We start from the raw sequence: 18,752 nt of genomic DNA, 5'->3' as shown, positions 1-18,752 counted from the left end.
TGGGGGACCCGGCATCAAGAGCAACCATCACTCATAGGGTACTTTTGTGTGCAAGGGTGGTGCTTAGGTCTCTACAGGAGTGTCTCATTTAATCACCAGAACACTTCTGTGGTGGAAGTTGTAACCTGGTTTCCCAGATAAGGAAACCAGAACATGGAGGAATTAAGTAAATTGCCCAGGATGTGAGGGACAGGCCCAGGCTCTGGAGTCAGTCAGACCTGGGTCCCAATCCCAGGTCCATGCCTCACTCACTGTGTGACCTTGGAAGGTCATGTTCTCGGCCTGTCTCCTCACCTGTAAGAGGTCAGGGGGTTTACTCTCCAGGGAGAGGATTAAATGGAAATCATGCACAGAAAAGCAGTGTGTAGCCTAGAGGAAGTGCTTAAAAACTTCAGCTGTTATCATTTCAGACAGGAAGGACAGGAGGCAAAGAATAGGTCATTTTTCCCCCTTTATGAAAGTGGCTTCTTTATTTTGAGTACAGAAAATAAAGCTATCTTTTGGGCAGCTGCTCCAGTTTTGTCCAAAATAATTTATTTACCTGCCTTACAAAAAACATGTTGTCAAGAGAAAAATCAAAGTCCTGTAGGAGCAGGCAAGCTCTCCTTCCTTCTGGTGGCTCCCGTGGGACCTTGCTGGAGAGTGGGGAGTGGGCTCAGCCCCCAAGCCCAGGGAGGATCCAAGAAGAACAGGACTGGAAGTAGAGGACTGTCCTGAGTCCTCTTTGCCGTGGGGGCTGACCCAGCAGGCACCAAGGCACTTGTAGGCAAAGGCGGTAGGCCCCCATCCCTTAGGAGGGGTGAGGGCTGTGTCCTGGGAGGACAAGGTGGGAGGGAGGGGACACTAGGGCTGTTGGGGAGGAGCCACTAGTTCAATCGTTCTCTGAGGCAAGGCTCCTGGGCCGAGGCTGAGGGGGCATAGCTGCAGGAGTGGGGGTGCTGCCTACAGCCTCAGGGGTGCCCCCATCCTCTGTGGCCGCCCCCAGGTCTACCTGTGCAGCCATGCTTAGAGAGACTGGGCTGGAGGAGGCAGGACCCGGGGAGGTCTGGCTGGGGGAGGCTGGTGAACGCCGGCTCTGGCGCCGAGCAGGCTGGGGAGGAATGGGGGGCAATGGGGGTGGCACTGTGGGAGCCCGGAGGCTGCTGCCAACCAGACGGCGGGGCAGAGCCCGAGGGGTCACAGGACTGCCAGAGCCAGGGGGCAGAGGTGGGGCTGGAGGGGAGGAGCGGGTGCTGGAGACCTGCGGGGGTGGCATGGTAGGCCGGGCTGGTGCTGGGCGTTTGGCTGTAGAGGAAGGAAGGGGGCAGTAAGGTGTCTATATCACCTATGGCAAACCCACCAAGCTTGATTCAACCTCAGGACCTTTGAATTGGCTCTTTCTTCTGTGGGGATACTGTTCCTATGGCTGGCTCCTCATCACTCAAGCCTCGCTACACCTCCTCAGCTAGAGTACTTCCCTGCCCTGTCACATTTTCCAGTTCTTTTTTTCCCCACAGGACTTTCTGCCCTCTGAAATTATCTTGCCAGTTTTTATTTTGCTTGAATATTGCTTGTCTCCCCCACTAGAACGTAAACTAAGTGTGGCCATCTTATGTGCAGCTGCCTAGCGCAGTGCTGGGCACAGAGTAGATGTTCAGCACACTCCTGTCGAATTAAGAAATGCTGCCTGTTCTCCTGACACTTGGGTCTTGCTCACCTCCTCTCAGAAGCCCACCAGAACTACCCCACCCCAGCTCAGAGATCGCGCCGCACAATTCTTTTGTCCAGAGTCAGTCAAAGGGCTGGGTGGGTCCAGGAGATCTGGACTCTGGTCCTAGCTCTGCCTCCACCCGCTATGGGATTTGCACAAATCACTTGCCCCCTGGGGGCTGTTTCCTCATTGGCAAGATGGGATGTACGCCTCAACCTCCTAGGGCTGATGTGACGACCAGATGTGGGTCCCAGCTCAAGGGATGTTGTGACAATCCGTCAATTCGTGCTCAAGTGAGCAAATATCTCACTTGCCCCCAGTCCAGGAAAGGTGGCTAGATGCTCATTTCTTGCAGGAAGGTTCCTGTGTGACCCGCCAGCTCCTGCTGCCTGGAGGCTCCTGCAGCTGCTCCATCTACTCCTGCCCCTACGCTGTACACCCAGGTGGAAAACTTCAGAGCCTCCAGGTCTGGGCAGGGCCTCCCAAGGGTCCTCGTCACCCGGGCAGACTCCACACCTGAACCCTAGGCCTTCTCACCTGCCTGGTTTTTGGCCAACTCAATAGGTGCGTGTACCAAAGGGCTCAGAAGGAGGCCCCAGGTCCCCTCCCACCCCAGCCCTGCTGCCTCCCCTCCCTCACTACCCTGAGGACTCTGTCCTTCCTCTTCACTCTGTGACCTTTGGGCTTCTCGAGGACCTCACTGCCCCCCACGCTCATGATGGCCAACCTTTAGCAAGCGTTTGCTGCATGAGCTAGGGAGCAGCATTTAATTCTCCAAACAGCCCTACGGGGTAGATGCAGTTACTGTCCACAGAGGAGAAAGCTGAGGTGCAGGGAGGTGAAGTCACCTGCCCAAGGTCACAGAGCTGGACTCAGCCCAGAGTGTTAGGCAGCAGACTGGCTCCTAGCCGCCTGGATCCCCGGCCTCCCCTGGTCGCCTGAAAACATGGGACAGTCTGGACTGCCCGCCCCCACCCACCCTCTGTCCCCCTTCTCCCACGGCCAACTCACTCCTCCGAGCCATGTCCTCCGCTGGGGCAGCTGCCTCTGGGGGGCTCCTGTTGACCTTGGGGGAGGCCGGTCTGGGGGGCACCTCGGACTCTGTCCTGTGAAGGAAGAAGAGGGTCAGGGTCAAGCCTGCCATCTCCCAGACGTCTCCTGGGATCTTGGGAAGACTCCCAGCCAGCAGGCTGAGTTTGGGTCCCCCACATTGTGGCCAAGCCTGGGATCCGTCCCCAGGCTGCCCCCTGCCCCCGAGGGTTTACACCCAGATTCCCTGGACGCTATGTGACTCTGCGACAGTGTCTGTGGCCCCCTATGGGGCCAGGATTGGGGGAAGGAGGGAGGGGGAGAAAGCAGGGCCTCCCTCTGCCTCAGCTCTCAGCCTCCTTGTGATCTTTCTGGGATGTTCCGGCCGCTGGAAGCAGAGAGTGGACAAGTAGCAGAGAGGAGGCCTCCTGGCTCCCTCCAGGTCTCTGCTTGTTTCCCCTTGGTCCCCTCTCCTGCTCTGTTTTTTGCAGCACATACCCCTGCCTGACACTACATTGACCTTTTTGGGGGGTACTTGTTGATTCTCTCCCCTCGCCCCCAGAACATATGCTCTAAGGGCAGCATCTGTCTCGCTCATCGGAAGAAATTCATGGCCGGGGCCCCGGTAGCCTGTGACAGCTGAGCAATCCCTGCCTGGCACGGAGGCACCGTGCACGGCAAGCGCAGCTTTCCAGCTTTCAGGGACCAAAGAGGACTGGAAGGTGTTTACGAATTCCACAGTGACCAGCCCTCCAGTTCCCTACATCCACAGGGCCTGAAACAGTGCCTGGCATGTAGCAGGTGCTCAGCAAATAGCCATACAATGAACAAGGAAACGCATTAGAGGCTGAGAGGTATGTTCCCTCAGAGCCTCCACCCCACCCACTCCAACCCGGGGAACCTGGTATTTGGGATGTAAATACAACAATTACATTTCCTAAAATGCCACTGGAAGCCCTGAGAGATGGTGCCTCAGACTGGGCATCTTGGGGTTGGGACAGGGGCCATCATATCCGTGAGTTCTTACCTTTCCTTGGTAGCCACTGCGGCTGGGACTGGGGCTGGGGCAGCAGCTGGGGCAGTGGCCGGGGTGGGCACGGCAATGGCTGGAAGCTCCTCAGAAGCTGGCTTGTCGCCTGCCTTGTCCTGGGGGGTGGGGGCTGGGAACAGGCCTGACACGTTGAAATTGATGTCTGCAGGTAGAAGGGAGTAGGCCTTACCTTTCAGAGTCTCCACCAGCCTCCCCACTCCGCCAGTAACAGGACCACTCTCCCTTTTCCCGGACATCCTATGGACCATGATTTGCCTTCCCACCCCCCCAGGAGCCTCGCAACAATCCCATGAGGCAGGCAGGGTCATCCCTGTTTTACAGATAAGAAACTGAAGCTCAGAGTAGAGAAGCGACTTCCTCCAAGCTTCGTGCAGAGTGCACGGGGCTGCCAGGGACCGAAGCTGGTCTGTAGAGTACTGAGCTGGGCACAGGGGGCACGAAGGGGCACGCGCACATAGGCAGGGGGTTCACCTCCAGGAAAGAGGGTGTCTGCATTTTGTATCAGAGCCTCCACCACACCCACCACCTGGATGGACGACACTGAGGCTGCATTCAGCTGGGCCTGGTCCCTGGGACAAAAGGGAGTGAAAGTGAGTCATCATTTAGCGAAGTCATAGTGGCCCCAACTCTGGCTGGCTCTGTGCTGGCCCCGGAGAATGGGATCAATCAGTCACATCCAATCCCTGTTCTCAAAAGCTCATAGATGCCCAGCCGGTGTGGCTCAGTGGTTGAGCAGTGACCTATGAACCTGGAGGTCATGGTTTGATTCCTGGTCAGGGCACACGCCCCGGTTTCCAGCTGGATCCCCAGTAGGGGGTGTGCAGGAGGCAGCTGATCATTGACTCTCATCACTGATGTTTCTGTCTCTCTCTCTCTCTCTTTCTCTCTCTCCTGCTTCCTCTCTCTGAAATCAATAAAAACATAAAAAACAAACAAAAACAGACACCGTGGATGGCAAACATGTCACCACACACCAAATTTGTCCCTTCACGCACAACAGGCATCACTAGTCGGTCACCACAGCTCTCGGTTCTTGGATCTAGGCAGCCGTGACCACATAACTGCATTCAACAAATGAATGGCATCCTTTTGCCACCCATGGCCAGGTGAACAATAACGACCACTCACCTACGATGGCACTTTACAGTTTATAAAGCATTTCTCCATTCATTAGGTCACTGAATTCCCAAAGCAAAAATCCTTAGACTTTGTATAATTTCTAATTTACAGATGAAGAAGGGGAGGTTGAGAGAGTGACTTCCTAAGGCCCATCTCTGAGATGTAGAGGAGCTAGAACCAGATCCTGGGTCCCCAGTCTTCTAAGCACCCCACTACCGCCATTACCCAGAATGCTATCTCAAAGCCCTGTGGGGTCCATGATCCTTTTGGGCTGCCCTTCATGGCAGCCTTGATAATAGGAGCTGCTCAACCCATTCTAAGGATGAGGAAACGGAGGCCCAGGAGAAAGACAAACAGCAGACAGCTGGGGTGCGGACTGCCACCTTCCCCCTACCCATGGCCTCTCACCCTTCTTTCTCAGGGGGCCACAGCAGGTTGGGCCCCAAGACTATGGCGATGTTGCTGGGCGTCATCTTGTTCACCTCCTGATCCTCAGCCAGTCGTGCCAGGAACTTCATCAGGTACCTGGGGAGGCAGGAGGTAAGACTGGACCAGGGGCGGGGCATCAGCCACAAACACCCATCAACACCTCCCAAGACCACTAACTTTCCTAGCCTGGGGTTTCGAAAGCGTGGCCAAGACAGCACATAGGCTGGTTTAAAACTTTTTAATAAGGAGTGTTATACTCTGTATTTTCTAGCGGAGGCACAAAATGGTCAATTCACCAGCTCAGGGCCACACAGTGGCGGAGGTGCGATTTGAAGCCAGGTGGTGTGGCTTCAAGGTATGTGTTTAGTTCAGTGTCAAGTATTTAAAAATATGACTAGTGTCCAGCCGGAGTGGCTCAGCGGTTGAGCATCGACCTGTGATCCGGGAGGTCACGGTGCGATTCCTGGCTACAGGCTCGATCCCCAGCAGGGGGCGTGCAGGAGGCAGCCAGTTGATGCTTCTCTCTCATCACTGATGTTTCTCTCTCTCCCTCTCCCTTCCTCTCCCTGGGAAAATAAAAAGGCTAGTACAGTGCTCTCTTTGGCAGCACATGTAAAATTGGACTGATACAGAGATTAGCATGGGCCCTGTGCAAGGATGACACACAAACCCATGAAGCGTTCCATATTTAAAACAATAATAATAACAGTAAATAAAAATGTGACTAGTACATCGAAGCTGTGTTTTCAAAAATATTGCTTAGGACGAGTAGGCGGACTCAGACGCAGGCCTCGGAGGCCCAGGGGCCGGCGTGGGGCTCACCTGAGGTTACTGAAGTTCTCCTGGGGCAGGCGGCTGCACACCTCTTGGAGGGCCTCCAGCCGGGCTCCGGGCTCCTTCAGGCTGGGGAGAGCAGACCTGGTGAGCCAGCCCAGGGTGGCACCTTTACAGCCTCCTCTCCCCGGGACGCCCCCACCTCACCTGGCTGCCTTCATCCAATCATCATAGAGGTCAAAGGTCATCAGGGGCTCTGGCAGCTCCCGCAGATAGGACTTGAGGGCACCTGAAGTGGTGGTGTGAGCTCAGTCGCAGCCCAAACCTCTACCTTCACCCCAGTACCCAGCTCTCTCCATCTGCTAGGGGCCTCTGGCCCTCGTTCACACTAACATGTCCAGGTCTATCATTTCTTGGGCCCTGGGCCCTTTAAGAGAAAATGGTGAAAGCTAGTATCTTGTTCTCAGAAAAGCATACATACATTTCAGGGGTTCACCACAGACCCCACTTTGAGGACCCCTGTGTCTCCTCAGCAAAGTATCAGGCTTTAAACCAAACTATCATGGGCCCATTTCAGGCAGCTGTGGTGAAGGGATCTGGGGGACGCCCCCCCCCCCCAGGGCTCCTTGGAGCAGGCACCTGCCACGGCGTGGGGGTCGGAGCAGAACTCCTGCAGGCTGCGGGGGTCCAAGGCCATCGTCTGCTTGAGGCGCTTCAGCACTGAGGCCCCAGCGGCGAGACGAAAGAGGCCCTGGGGTGCGAGAGGGACCAGGTAGGGTCATGGAGGGTGAGTGGGACAGGACAACTGGAAGGCCGTGCCTCACTCATGGCTTGGGGTAGGTGGCTGGCCCTTACTGGGCCTGTGTCCCCACTGGTCTGGCAGGCAGAGTGGACACCAGTGCCCATGGATCCTCTCAGCTTGCAAGGTCTTGGATTCGGAGCAAAGGGGTAGTCTGGGAGGGGCTGGGACAGGCGTCTGGCCAGGAGCGGAGGGGGAAGGAGGCCCTGCAGGATGTGGAGAAGCCTCAGTCTTGAGCAGCGCTGCCTCCTACGGGTCTGTCCTCAGGAAGGAGCCGGTGGACTAGCAGCACTGAGGGGTGAAGGACGGATGAGGGCAGTCTGCATGCGGCGACTGCACCTGAGTCCCTGGCGTGGCCGCCACCTTCTCATGGACTGCTGGGCACGGCTACCTCTGGACCTACGGCTCCCATTGTAACACGGAGCCACTGAGGGCTCCCTCCAAGGGTTACTGGGATAATTAAATTCCTCGATGCAAAGGGCTGATAGCCTGGACCCCAGGAGCATCACTGAGCGGGAGGTGGTACCACTTCAGCAACAGGGGGCCACGCCTTCTCCAGGGACCTCTGCTCGAAGGGCGGTTTTAAGGCACCGAATAGGCAGCACGCGGGAAGTTTGGGACAGACCGAGGGCCCCGGTGCTCCCGCCCCACCTGCCCCAGCGGGTCCCACCTCTTCCTTCACGCCCTCGGAAAGCAGCATCAGGACGCAGGCCTCGATGGGCAGGGCAATGTCCCGGCCCAGCTCCTGCAGGTGAGCTCCCAGTGACACCCCATACACCCTGGAGAAGGGGGCGGTCATCATCGAAGGGGAGGGGTCTGCAGGGATGAGACAGATCAGTGGCCCAGGTCCTCCCACCCATGGGCAGCTGGGCACCCCACCCCCGACATCCTCAAGGGACTGCAGCTTTGGCCAGTGGTACCACTTCCCACCCAACCATCCATGCCACACGTCCTGAAATCATCCAACACATCTCTCAAATCTGCCCACTCCCACTGCTTCCACCCCCGTCCAGGCCACCATCACTTCCCTTCTGCCTCCTTAAAGGTCTCCTGGCTCCAGTCCTACAGGCTCCCCCCTATTCCACCCTCTACATAGCAATCTCTCTAATATAAATCTAATTGAGCCCTCCTCTGCTCAGAATTCATCTGTGGCTCCCTATTGCCTTTCAGGATGGAGTGCAACCTTCTTAACATGCCTGAAGACATGGGGGCCAGGAGTGTGGGGTCGGGGCCCATCTGTGTCCCCACCTGCTTGGCTGTGGTTCTCCTTCAGCTCAGCTAGGGCTGTGTCCAGAGAGCTCAGAGACTTGCGATGGTAATCAGCCTGAATCTCCATGAGCTGTGCGGACAAAGGGGGAGTGAGGGAAGCTGAGCCTCCCTCAGAGTCCACAAGAGCAGACTCCCTTCCCTCCCACCATCTAACAGAGGGTCTCAGGGGTCTCTGGCTCTGATGTCTACCCCTGAACTCTGGGTGGCTGGAGCGATCTTGGACTCACGTTTATGAAGTAATTGGCATAGGTGTCCTCCTTGGTGGCAAAGTGGTATAGGTCAGCCAAGTACTCGTCCTTGGGGACAGAGAAGGAAGGGCTTATTCAGTGAGGCTGGGGCCCAGAGGGTAAGCTGAAGCTCAGAGGGGTTAGTGACTTGCCCAGGCTCTGTGCAGAGGGTCCTAGCCAGCTCTCTTCTCTCTGCCAAGGTTTGCCCTTGGGGACAGCCCACAGGAAACCCCTTGAACTCCCGAGGGGCTTATACAGCTTCTAGTCCCCACCTGTGTCCCCATACCCTTAGCACAGTGCCTTGTGTTATGGACCATTCATTCATTCACCCTTCATTCACTCACTCACTTAGCAAAGACACCAAGACCCTGGTGAACCCCGGCTCCGCTGCTTCCTACTTATGTGGCCTTGAGCAAGTCACATTGCCTCAGGGCTCCAGTTTCCTCACCTATGAAATGAGGACAGTGCCCACCCCTGCCACCCCACACACCCGGAAAAGCCCAAGCGCCCCCGCACCTTGCACTGCTCCACCTTCCTCTTCAGCTCCTCCTCCTCCTCCTTGAGCGTCTCCACCTTGGTGGCCGTGGTGGTGTGGCTGTAACCGCCTGGGCCGCCACCCAGGCCCGGACCACTGCCTGAGTTCTTAGCTGCCTGGCTGAGCCTGGGGATGATCCCAAGATGGGGTGGTCACTGTTCCCATTGCATGTCCAGAGCCAAGTGTCCCCTCCATGTGCATGACCACCCAGGATTCTGGAATTTATAGATGCGAACCCCAGAACCCCACTGGGCCTGGGCCATGAGTGCTTGGGGGCGCCACCTGGTGGTCGGCTTAGGGGTCACAACCACCCAACTTCAGAGTAGAGGGTGAGGGCCCTCCTGCCATCTAGGGATCTTGGAAGACTGTTTATGGCTATCTTGGGCTTTGAGTTCACCCCAGCTGGCATAAGCACGTGCACACACATGCACAGAGGACCCTCACATGTACCCTCACCATATGTGTTCCTAGGACCAGATGTATGCACAAATATACACTCTGTATCCAGTGGGCCCTGCAGTGTCCTCCTATTGTGGGAAGGGCCTCGAAGCTCTGTGGCCACCTCGTGGGCTGACCTAGGCATGGACCCCACCCAGGTGCTGTGGCTCCCACCTGCTCTTGAGGGTATTCCAGTCGGATACCAGCTTCTGCAGGCTTTTCTTGTGCTTGAGGATGGCTGGCAGCTCCTCCTAGGGGTGGGCATGGGGAGGGAGGGGGTGAGTGGGCTGGGGAGGTTGGGGCTAGAGACTGGGGAAGCTGCCAGCAGAGGGGTAGCATCACCTCACTCAGCCTGCTGAGTGGCTGCAGGACATCCCTCTCCAGGGTCATCTCAAACTCGGCGAGGATGCGAGCGAGCTGGTTCTGAATGGCACAGCTCATCTCCAAGGCCTTCCTGTGGACACAGCACCCAGTGGGCCCAGGCTCCTACAGCCCCTTGCCCCAATCTGGAAAGACCAGGTGAGGCTTCCTTCCTCCCCATCACCTCCTGCCCCTTCTGTCTCTCCTTCATCCTCGCTGAGCCCAACACCCTCCCAGACTTGGCAGCCCTCACTGACCTGGACTCTGTCCCCAGCCCAGACACTCTCCCAAGCCTGGTAATCCTTCCACTACGGCTGCCCTCCCTGCCCTGGACCCCCTCCCAGCCCAGATCCCTCCTTGGTCTCTCCAGGGGAAGGCTGAAGCCTCTGTCCGTGCTCACCCCATGCTAGAATCAGGGTCCAGCTCCTTGAAGCTCTCGGCCATTGTGGTGGACAGAGCCATGAGGGGAAGCTTCTTCTGCAGGGAGGGGCAGGGCAGCTGTGAGCACGAGTGCCTGTGCTTGCCTGCTGGGCTCCCCTCCACCCTTCCTGGTGTGTCCCTGGGGGGCAGAACCCCACTGAGGCACTGGGCTTGGGCAGGGGAGGAGGGAACCCAGGAGGGGCAGTCACAGGTGAGAGTGGAGGCCTGATGACGACAAGGCATGGTGGGAGTGACCTCTCCTTGGGACCATGTAAAGAGCTCCTACCCCTCTGGGGTCCCCTCCCTGCTCCCAGAAGCCACTTGATTGGGGTGGAAGGAAGGACCAAATCCTATTACAGACTAGAAAACTAAGAACAGAGGGCATGGAGTTTGCCAAGGTCACAGTTGGAGGGAGAATGGAGGAGCTGCAAGTAGGCCTTAAAGTGGGCTCTCCCCTGCCACAGGGCACATGGCTGATACAGCCACTGTGAAGCTCAAACCCTCCATGCTCCTACTGCTCCCCCTTTTCCCAGAGCCCTGGCCACAATGAATTGTTGACTGATTCCAAAACATGCCTGACCCACTCCCACCTAGAGTTAGAGAGAGCACCAGCTCTGGTCAGGTGGCTCAGGGTTCAAATCTCAGCTTGTGTGACCTTGAGTGAGCCTCTTTACCTCTTCAAGTTTCCATTTCCTCATCTGTACAAGCGCTAATAGAGGCAGCCTCCTCCTACCATTGTTGTCTCAATGAGCCAGGCAAGGTACTGACACATCTTAGCAACAGACTAACAGTAACATCAGTCCATAAATACTGGCTGTTGATTAATACCGATGATGAGTATCACTCAAAATCCAGCTCAAATTCCACTTCCTTCAAGAAGCCCTCATAGACTGCCCCCGTTGAGAGGGCCTGCTCCATTCTAAGGGCTGACTGAACAAGCTCGGGTGCAGTCAGAGGTCTGGCCTTGGCTCACGGGATTGGAGTAGAGGGGGCTGGGTCAAAAAGGGGATGGGGAAGACATAGGGACCTTGGGAAAGAGCAGACTTCACCCCCTTGGGGCCAGAGGCTCAGACTGGCAGGGAGACCCCAGCCCTGACCTCACTCCCCCATTGGACAGAGGTGTCCGAGCCAGGCCCCCTTTCCTGGGACCCCCACTCACCACCCGCTTGTCCATATCCGACCCGCTCTGGCCCTGCAAACAGGCCTGCAGTCGCTTGTGGACATTGTGGGCCGCTCGCTTGGCTGGCTCCAGCCGCTGCTCTACCTGGGAGGGAGCAAGAGGGTTAAAGATCCCCGGAGGTTGTTGTCCCCCCTCCCCACTGCCCTGTTCTTTCTCAGAGCAGGAGCCACCTTTCTCTTCCCTCCTCCTGGGGACCCTATGGCCAACAGCTTGGGGTATGACTCAACAGAGGCCCCCAACTGGCGTCCCCGCCCGGCCCTCTGTTGACAGCCTGCATGGACCTGCCTTGCCACCCTTGGCTGGCCCAGGCATGTACCTGCTGGAGGTCCTCACCCAGGAACTCAGCAGTCTCCGTCTCTGGGGTGCTGTGGGATGGGGGTGGGTGGGGGGGAGAGAGCTTCTGATAAGCTGGCCCAGGTTAGGAAGCCCCCTGCCCCCACAAAGGGCACCTGGACCACAGGTGCTTCCAGGACCCCTCCCAGCTGGGGCCCGCCCTGGGTGGCCTGCCTGCCTTATCCCAGTCAGAGCACATTCCACGGGGATGGCAATAGGATACACGGCTTTTCCTCCTCCACCCAGGGCTGAGTCCCAAGAGAGGGCGGGTGAAACCAAAGGGAAGGCTGGGGGAGCCACCCCAGGGCCCAGCCTCTCTCTTCTGCTGACCTGAGGAGAGGAGGCCTGGGCCGGCCCCAAGAAAGGGAAGTGTGTGAGCTCAGGCTCTTGGGCTGTCAGTCACATAGGACTCTGGACTATAGTGGTGGGCAGGTCCTGGGCCCCTGCCAGGGGACACGTGGGGACACAGGCCCAGAGCAAGGTGGCCCGACTGCCCAGGCCCACACAGGCATCTGTGCTAGTGTGAGACCAGAACCAGGTCTCTGGACACCCCGTCCCCTCCCCTGGGCCCAGAGATGGGAAACACCCAATGCAGGGGGAAGAGGAGAGAAGACAGGTCAGGGGAGCTCCCCAAACTTCCGGCCTCCACTCCCCCAGCTCAGGGGCTGGGGGTGGGAACCGAGAGGCCTGGGGATGTTTCCACCTGAGACTGGGAAGCAGAAGCAAGACAGAGAAGCAGGCCTCTGGGCTGGGGGGAGTGGGGCATACAGTGGGACAGGGACAGGCCCTTCCCACCACGCCAGGACCCAGCCTTCTCCCCTCCCCCCAAATCTGGGGCCCTGACTGCCCCTCCCCCCACCAGACAACTAGAGATGGTTAACTGTCCCCATTGTACAGAGGGGACAAGTGAGACCAGGGAGAAGCGTCCACTCTGAGGCCTATGGAGGCAGAGAAGACTCAGCATCCTTGCTCCTCTCTGCACCCCTCTCCAATCAGGAGAAGGGTCCCCCCAAAGCCTGCGGCTCTCCTTCTTGCTCTGCTGGGAGGTGGAGGTGACATTCGGAGGGGAGGAGGAGCGGCAGGCCTCTGGCTAGTCAGAGGGTGGCTGTCCAGCCGTCCGCAGCCTCCCCGCTCACTGCTCCACCTTCCCTCGGGTTGTGCGGGGGTGAGCGCGGGGCAGAGGGACGGGCGGACACTCACCGTCCCAAGCCGCCCGTGTGGGCCAGCTGCCGCATGCGGTGCAGCTGCCTCTTCATCATCTTGGGGGCGCGCTGGCGGCCGCGGGGTCACGGCGGGGGTCGAGGGCCCGCAGCCCCCGGCCCAGCTGCCTCTGCCCGCAGCGCTCGCGCCGGGGCTGGTGGGCGGCGCTCTCCGCTTCCTGGGCCGGCGCGCTCCCGCCGCGCGCTCCCGCCCGGCCCGCGGCTCCGCCCCGCCCCGGGTCACTCCTCCCGCCGAGTTCGGGCTCTCGCTCTCCCCGCCTTCCGGCTCCCCGCGGTCGCGGCCGTCCGAGCGTGTCGGGGGCCCGCCGCCCAGCCGCCCACAGGTGGTGTGCGCGGCCCCTCGAGCGCCTCACCCGGTCCCGGCGGCGGGCAGCAGGTAAGCCCGCGCCTGGTGCCTGCCGCGCCCTGGGTGTGAATGACCTTTGCACCCCTCTCAGAGGGGAAAGAGGGTTCCATGCTTAGGAGACAGTGGCCAAGGACAGACCTCTCTGCCCCGTACTGGTGCCTGCGCCCCTGCTGGACAATGGCAGGGGGCTGTGGCTTCCCGGGGCCACCCTGCTGCTGTGTGCCCTTGGACAAGTCGCTGGAACTCTGGGCTTGCTGTCTCGGATGGCCTGATGAGCCAGCTGTCCTGGTCTTGTCTGGCTGAAAGAGCAGACAAGATACCTCCGCCTGCTCCTCCAGCATGCATGCTCCTGCTCCCCTCACCCCTTTAAAGGGTGTGTCCACCGCCCTCCAGCCCCAGCAAACACTCCCGGAGCAGTTCCCTGACACCCTGCTCTCTCCCCCAGCCCCTGCACCAACAGATTTCCTCCATCTGTCAAGTCCGTTCTGGCAAACCTCCTCAGTCCCCGCCCTTCTTTCTTGTAAGGCAGTGATATGGGTGCTGCTCTGCCCCTCCAAACTCAGTAGTAATCAGCTCTGGTTCTGCACACAGCACAGAGTGGGCATACAGTAGGTGCTCCATAACCGGCTGCTAGTAAATGCAAGAATAGAGCCTTTGGGAAGCAGTAGGCTCTCCTTACTCTGAGCCCCTGCACCACTCAGGTTGCAGGAGCTCCCACTCTCCCAGTGTGGGGGAAGAGGGAGGGGCGTAGAGGAGAGTATTGCCACACTCACTGCACTTTGATTTGCTGGAGTTTCAGTTCAGTTTGAGGATTACTTGAGCACCTACTTGTGTGAGTAGGCAGACCGGGCACTTCTCTATAGGGCACGACCTTGGCCTCAGACATCTCTGTTCCAGTGCCCAGCATGGGGCCTGGCTCACAGTGGGCACTTGCTGGACTCTGGCTGCCTCTCCACTCCCCAGAGGGAGAGCCAGGCAGGCCCCAGAGGGGTTGGGAGGGGTGGAGGAGGGAACCCCCAGATGTTGCTGCTTGAACCAGAGGCCCCCATCTGAGTGGAATCCTGACCAGAAGCTGGGAGGCTCCTAGATCAAAGGCTCAGGACAGGATGAGGAGACCCAGGGCAAGGTTCTCTTACTCACCTCCCTTCCCCCAACTGGAAGTCCCTTGAAGGGGATTCTAGAAAGGGGGCAGGGCTTGAAGAATGCCTCCATGGAGGGAGACACAGTCCAGTGTAGACCTGGTTTCTTAAAATGTAGGGTTGCAATGTCCTGTCCTCTCCACCTTCCCCACTGGCCAGAATCCAGAACTTTGTGTTGGCTCAGTTTCCCCTGTCTCTGCAATGGGCACAACTTACTGTGTTAATTAGGAAACTGAAGACTCCCAAGCCAGCAGCTTGACACCAGATTACCACTGTCCTGCCATCTGGGAGATCTACAGGCTACCTGGTGTCCCCACTCTGTTTCAGCCCCTCCTGCAGCGTGGACCACTGGGTCTGGGCTTGTCCACTTCCCCAGCTGGTCTGAAGGTCCCTGAGGATAAGGCCTGGCTTCTCCTTCTGTCCTTCCTAGACTTGCCCAGGCCTGAGCCCCAGTTCCAGCCTACGGAGGGGTCAGTCCATGTGGGCTGTAGCAGCAGCTGCTGTGGAAATACCCTGAGCCTTATCATCAGGCCACTTGAGCTCCAGGCTCCCCTCCAATCAGACTTACGAGTCTCCCCAGGAAAGGCACTTGACTTCTCTGTCCAGCCTGGGTGGGGCTGCTGTGCCTCTTGGCTAGGTGAGGAGTACATTTTAGGGTATATTTAAGTTCAAGCACACTTGGATGTTGAATCATAAAAGATTGGAAGCCCCAAAGGTTGGGTCATAGGCTGTTCCTTCAAAGGATGTTGTAACCAGAGATTTTTGGACTCATAAGTTTCAATCAGTGGATGTTGAGATTACAGTTTTAGAACTGCAGATGTAGAAGGGGGACCTCAGAGGTCACCAGCCAACCCCTATTCCAATCAAAAGACCTTTCACACTGCACTGCAAGGCTTTGTTGCCCTTGCTGGGTCTCCTCTCCAGGAGGGCCTGGGCCCTGTCTGGCTCATGCTGAAGCCCCCGGGCCTAACAATGTGCCATTGTCACAGGGGCTCAAAAAAACACACTTGTGATTCAAGGAGCTGACTTGAATCACAAGTGAAGATACTGCATCAGTGGACAGTTTTTTCCAGCCCCAAAGACAGTGCAAACTGAGCTTAAGGGTGTGGATGGAGCCAGCTAGCTGGGCTCAGCCTCTCACTAGCTGGGTGACCTAGGGTGAGGTAGTTGACCTCTCTGAGCCTTCGTGTCCTCCCCGGTAAAGTGGGACTAATAGTAACAGCATCTACCTGTGGTGAGGACTGATAGAGGACATGTAAGATGCTTAGAACAGTGCCTGACCATTTCTCACTCAGCCTGCAAAGCGAGGCACACAAACGCCCTTTACCCCCATTCCTGCCTCAATTGCCCCCTAAATGTGTCCTGCTGCCTTGGGACAGTGGTATTTATTGTCATATACTTTAGCATGCCCTCCAGTGAGGTTGGTATGGTTCTTCCCATTTTACAGGTGAGCAGACTGAGGTTCTTGGCCTGAGGTTCCTAGTTGGCTAAGTGGTAGAGGCCAAGTTAGAAAGCAGATCTGACACCAGATCTCCAAAGCCCCCACATGCTGTCCTGCTGCACCAGAGGGCACAGTCTGAAGACCCAGAAATGCTGCTCCCTGCCCCCGCCTTAATCCCCGTGGCTGCTTTGAGCCCAGAGGCCGCAGTATAGGCTGTCTGTGAAAATGTGAGACTGGGAAGTGTCTGCTGCTGAAGCTAGAGCAGGATGTGGGCAGGGAGGCCAGTGGCTAGGCAGTGAAGTGGTGGTAGCGGGGGTCAGCTGCGGGGCTGCAGGACTGAGCAAGAATATCCCATTTTAGACACTTTGACGTATTGCTTGTGTGTGGCCATATCAGCGCTGCCTTCAGAGTAGAGGCTTCCACTCAGGGCGGTGAGGCAGGTGGTGTGATTGCTGGGGCTCTAAAAACTCCCTGGCCGCCTCAAGTCAGAAGGCCTTCCTAGGAAACCCTGGGGTGGGGCTGAGGCACAAGGGCTCCAGCACAATCTTGATGGCCCTAGAGAGCCTGTACCCTTAACCCCAGCCACAGAGGATGGCATCTGACAGAGGGCTGTGTCTGTGTGTGTGTTAGGCTCAGGAGGCAGGTGGCAATGGTCTGGGCCCTAAAATGGGGACACCAATGTCACTGGAGGACATGCTAAAGTACATGATGGTAAGTGGCCCTTATACATCCCCTGAGCCTGTTTCCCATTTCACAGGGCAGCTATGAGGATTAAGGGAGAGCTTGCATGCAGCAGGTCTAGCAGTGCCAGGCCTAGGGCTGGCTCCTGTCACCTGCCTGGCTGTGCCTGTGCCCTGGCCAGGAGGCCTACAGGGACTGGGGGTAGGGGCATCAAGAGCACAGCAGGGCCAGGCCAGGCGTGGCTCAGCAGTTGAGCATCTATCTAGGATCCAGGAGGTCGAGGTTCAATTCCTAATCAGGGCACATGCCCAGGTTGCGGGCTCAATCCCCGGTCGGGGGTGTGCAGGAGGCAGCCGATCAATGACTCTCTCATCATTGATGTCTCTATCTCTCTCTCTCCCTCTCCCTTCCTCTCTCTGAAATCAATAAAGATATATTTTTTTAAAAAAGAAAAGAGCACAGCAGACTGGTTCTCCAGGCAGCCTACTTCTCTTGGCTGCCATGAACAGATGAGCAGTGTGCTGTGGTTGCTAAAAAAAAAAAAAGTGAGCTGCTGCCTCCAGCCACAAGTAGAAGTGGAAGTGTGGTTTCAAGGTCTGGGAAGTCCCACTGCTCCTGGGGTGGCAGTGGGGGGGAGTCACTCTTCAAGAGGCAGAGTACACTCCTTCCCTGTTCCCCCATTTCAGCCCATGGACTCTAGAGGCTCTGGGTCTCCCGGCCTCTGTCTGAATTGACACACGGTATTTGCAGAATGATTTCTCCAGGGAGTAGAAGCCAAGGGTCCCCTCCTCTGACTAGATGCAGGGCTTGCTGGGCACCTCATAGTCTCTCCCTCCCAGCTCTCGGCATGTCATGCTGAGCTCTTGGCTCACTGGTTCCATGCCAGGCTGTGAGCTCTCTGAGGACAGGGTTGTCCCTGGCACAGGGGCTGCTGAAGGGGGACTTGCAGGACAGAAAGACAGTTGGATGGATAGACTATGAACAAGGGAAGGTGGGAAGTCCGAAAGACTGAAGGGATCTCCCTGTCCCTACATCATCTGGGTCATTCCACATTGACAGTCTGGGGTACTCTTTTGCCCAGACTCTTCAGAGGGTCCTTACAGCTCACAGGGTCCCTCCCACCTTTTAAAGCAAGGAACCTAGCCTGGCCGGGAGTGGCTCAGCAGTTGAGCATTGACCTAGGACCCAGGAGATCGCGGTTTGATTCCTGGTCAGGACACATGCCAGGGTTGCGGGCTCAATCCCTAGTAGGGGGCATGCAGGAGGCAGCTGATCAATGACTACTCTCTCATCATTGATGTTTCTATCTCTTCCTCTCTCTTTCTCTCTCTGAAATCAATAAAGATATATTTTAAAAAATAAAGGAACCTAAAGGCCAGAGAGGGAAGGACCTTGCTCAAAGCCACACAGCAAGCCAGGGACCCCACCGGAAGCAGTCCCAGACTCCAGCTGGCAGTCACACATCCCCACAACCTGCAACCCTTCATAGGCCAGCAGGATTGTGCTCCAGATGGTGCTTCCAGGGCCCAGGGGGACCTTACAGGGAGTAGGGTTGTTTACTTGAAGGAAGAACCTTCTGACTGGACTGTCTTTTGGAGACATCACAAGTGCTCAGGAGTTCTGTTCAGGGGGAGGGAAACAGGAGCTGGGAGGGCAGTGTCCAGGAGATGCTAGAAGGTTCCAGCAGGCAAGGGGCTGGAGGTTCCACTGTTATTTCCTCAGCAGCATGGCATATGTGGAGCTCTCCGCCTGCCCTTCAGTGTCACCTGGCACAGAGAAGCGTCCTTCACTTGCCCAGTGGAAGCTGGGGAGTCAGATGTGCTCGCTCTGGGAAAACCAGCAAGCTGGGCTATCCTCCAGCACATCTCAATAGTATCTAAGGAAAGGGGTTTGGTGGCCAAGTTCAGATGGGAACACTAGGTCAGACAAAGTGAAACTGGTTTCTACACGCAGGACTTCCCATTATCTAGTAATGGGAAGAAATGGCAGGCAGCTTTCCCCACTTATCTGAGCAGGAACCCTCTCCTGCAGCGTGGTGGGCTGGCTCTGAACCCTTGGGCAAATCCCTGTGCTAACCCCCTCGCTCAGCTCAGAGCTGGTTGGCTCTCAGCTGCATAGCTTCTAAGCCACTCCCTGGGCCTGGACCTCAGCCTCCCAGTTAAAAGAAAACTGCTAACACCAGGGGGAAGTTCGCAGCAGCTGGGAGTGGCAGGAGGCCCAGTGTAGGGTTCCCGGCCCCTCCAGAAACAAGCCACAACTGGTGCCCAGCTTC

General features: G+C 57.4%; 1 protein-coding gene and 1 pseudogene across 1 annotated transcript; one reads left to right on the top strand and one right to left on the bottom strand.

Moving 5' to 3' along the window:
- Nucleotides 1-787: 787 nt before the first annotated feature.
- SH3BP1 (SH3 domain binding protein 1) lies at nucleotides 788-12,967 on the bottom strand. Its single transcript, XM_016222572.2, has 18 exons — nucleotides 12,854-12,967; nucleotides 11,637-11,685; nucleotides 11,300-11,404; nucleotides 10,121-10,197; nucleotides 9,703-9,814; nucleotides 9,535-9,611; nucleotides 8,904-9,048; nucleotides 8,388-8,456; nucleotides 8,140-8,230; nucleotides 7,562-7,707; nucleotides 6,732-6,843; nucleotides 6,300-6,381; nucleotides 6,141-6,221; nucleotides 5,298-5,414; nucleotides 4,242-4,339; nucleotides 3,747-3,912; nucleotides 2,702-2,796; nucleotides 788-1,284 (listed from the first exon to the last, which is right to left on the bottom strand). Exons 1-18 carry the CDS (start codon nucleotides 12,910-12,912, stop codon nucleotides 872-874), a joined length of 2,094 nt encoding a protein of 697 aa, XP_016078058.1. The 5' UTR covers nucleotides 12,913-12,967; the 3' UTR covers nucleotides 788-871.
- Nucleotides 5,910-6,010, top strand: LOC148093933 (U6 spliceosomal RNA; annotated as a pseudogene).
- Nucleotides 12,968-18,752: the final 5,785 nt, after the last annotated feature.

The sequence above is a fragment of the Miniopterus natalensis genome, chromosome 2 (assembly GCF_054644295.1).
Source record: "Miniopterus natalensis isolate mMinNat1 chromosome 2, mMinNat1.hap1, whole genome shotgun sequence".
Classification (NCBI taxonomy): domain Eukaryota; kingdom Metazoa; phylum Chordata; class Mammalia; order Chiroptera; family Miniopteridae; genus Miniopterus; species Miniopterus natalensis.
Note: the sequence above shows the minus strand (reverse complement) of the source record. Positions and strands in the feature narration are given on the sequence as shown.

What these genes read in the sequence shown, in the direction of transcription:
- SH3BP1 (XM_016222572.2), bottom strand. Translation starts at nt 12,912, where the DNA reads ATGATGAAGAGGCAGCTGCACCGCATGCGGCAGCTGGCCCACACGGGC. An exon ending in GGAGAACCACAGCCAAGCAG is followed by an intron (nt 7,708 to 8,139) that starts GTGGGGACACAG and finishes TCATCCCTGCAG; the next exon opens with ACCCCTCCCCTTCGATGATG. An exon ending in AGACACCCTCTTTCCTGGAG is followed by an intron (nt 3,913 to 4,241) that starts GTGAACCCCCTG and finishes TTCTACCTGCAG; the next exon opens with ACATCAATTTCAACGTGTCA.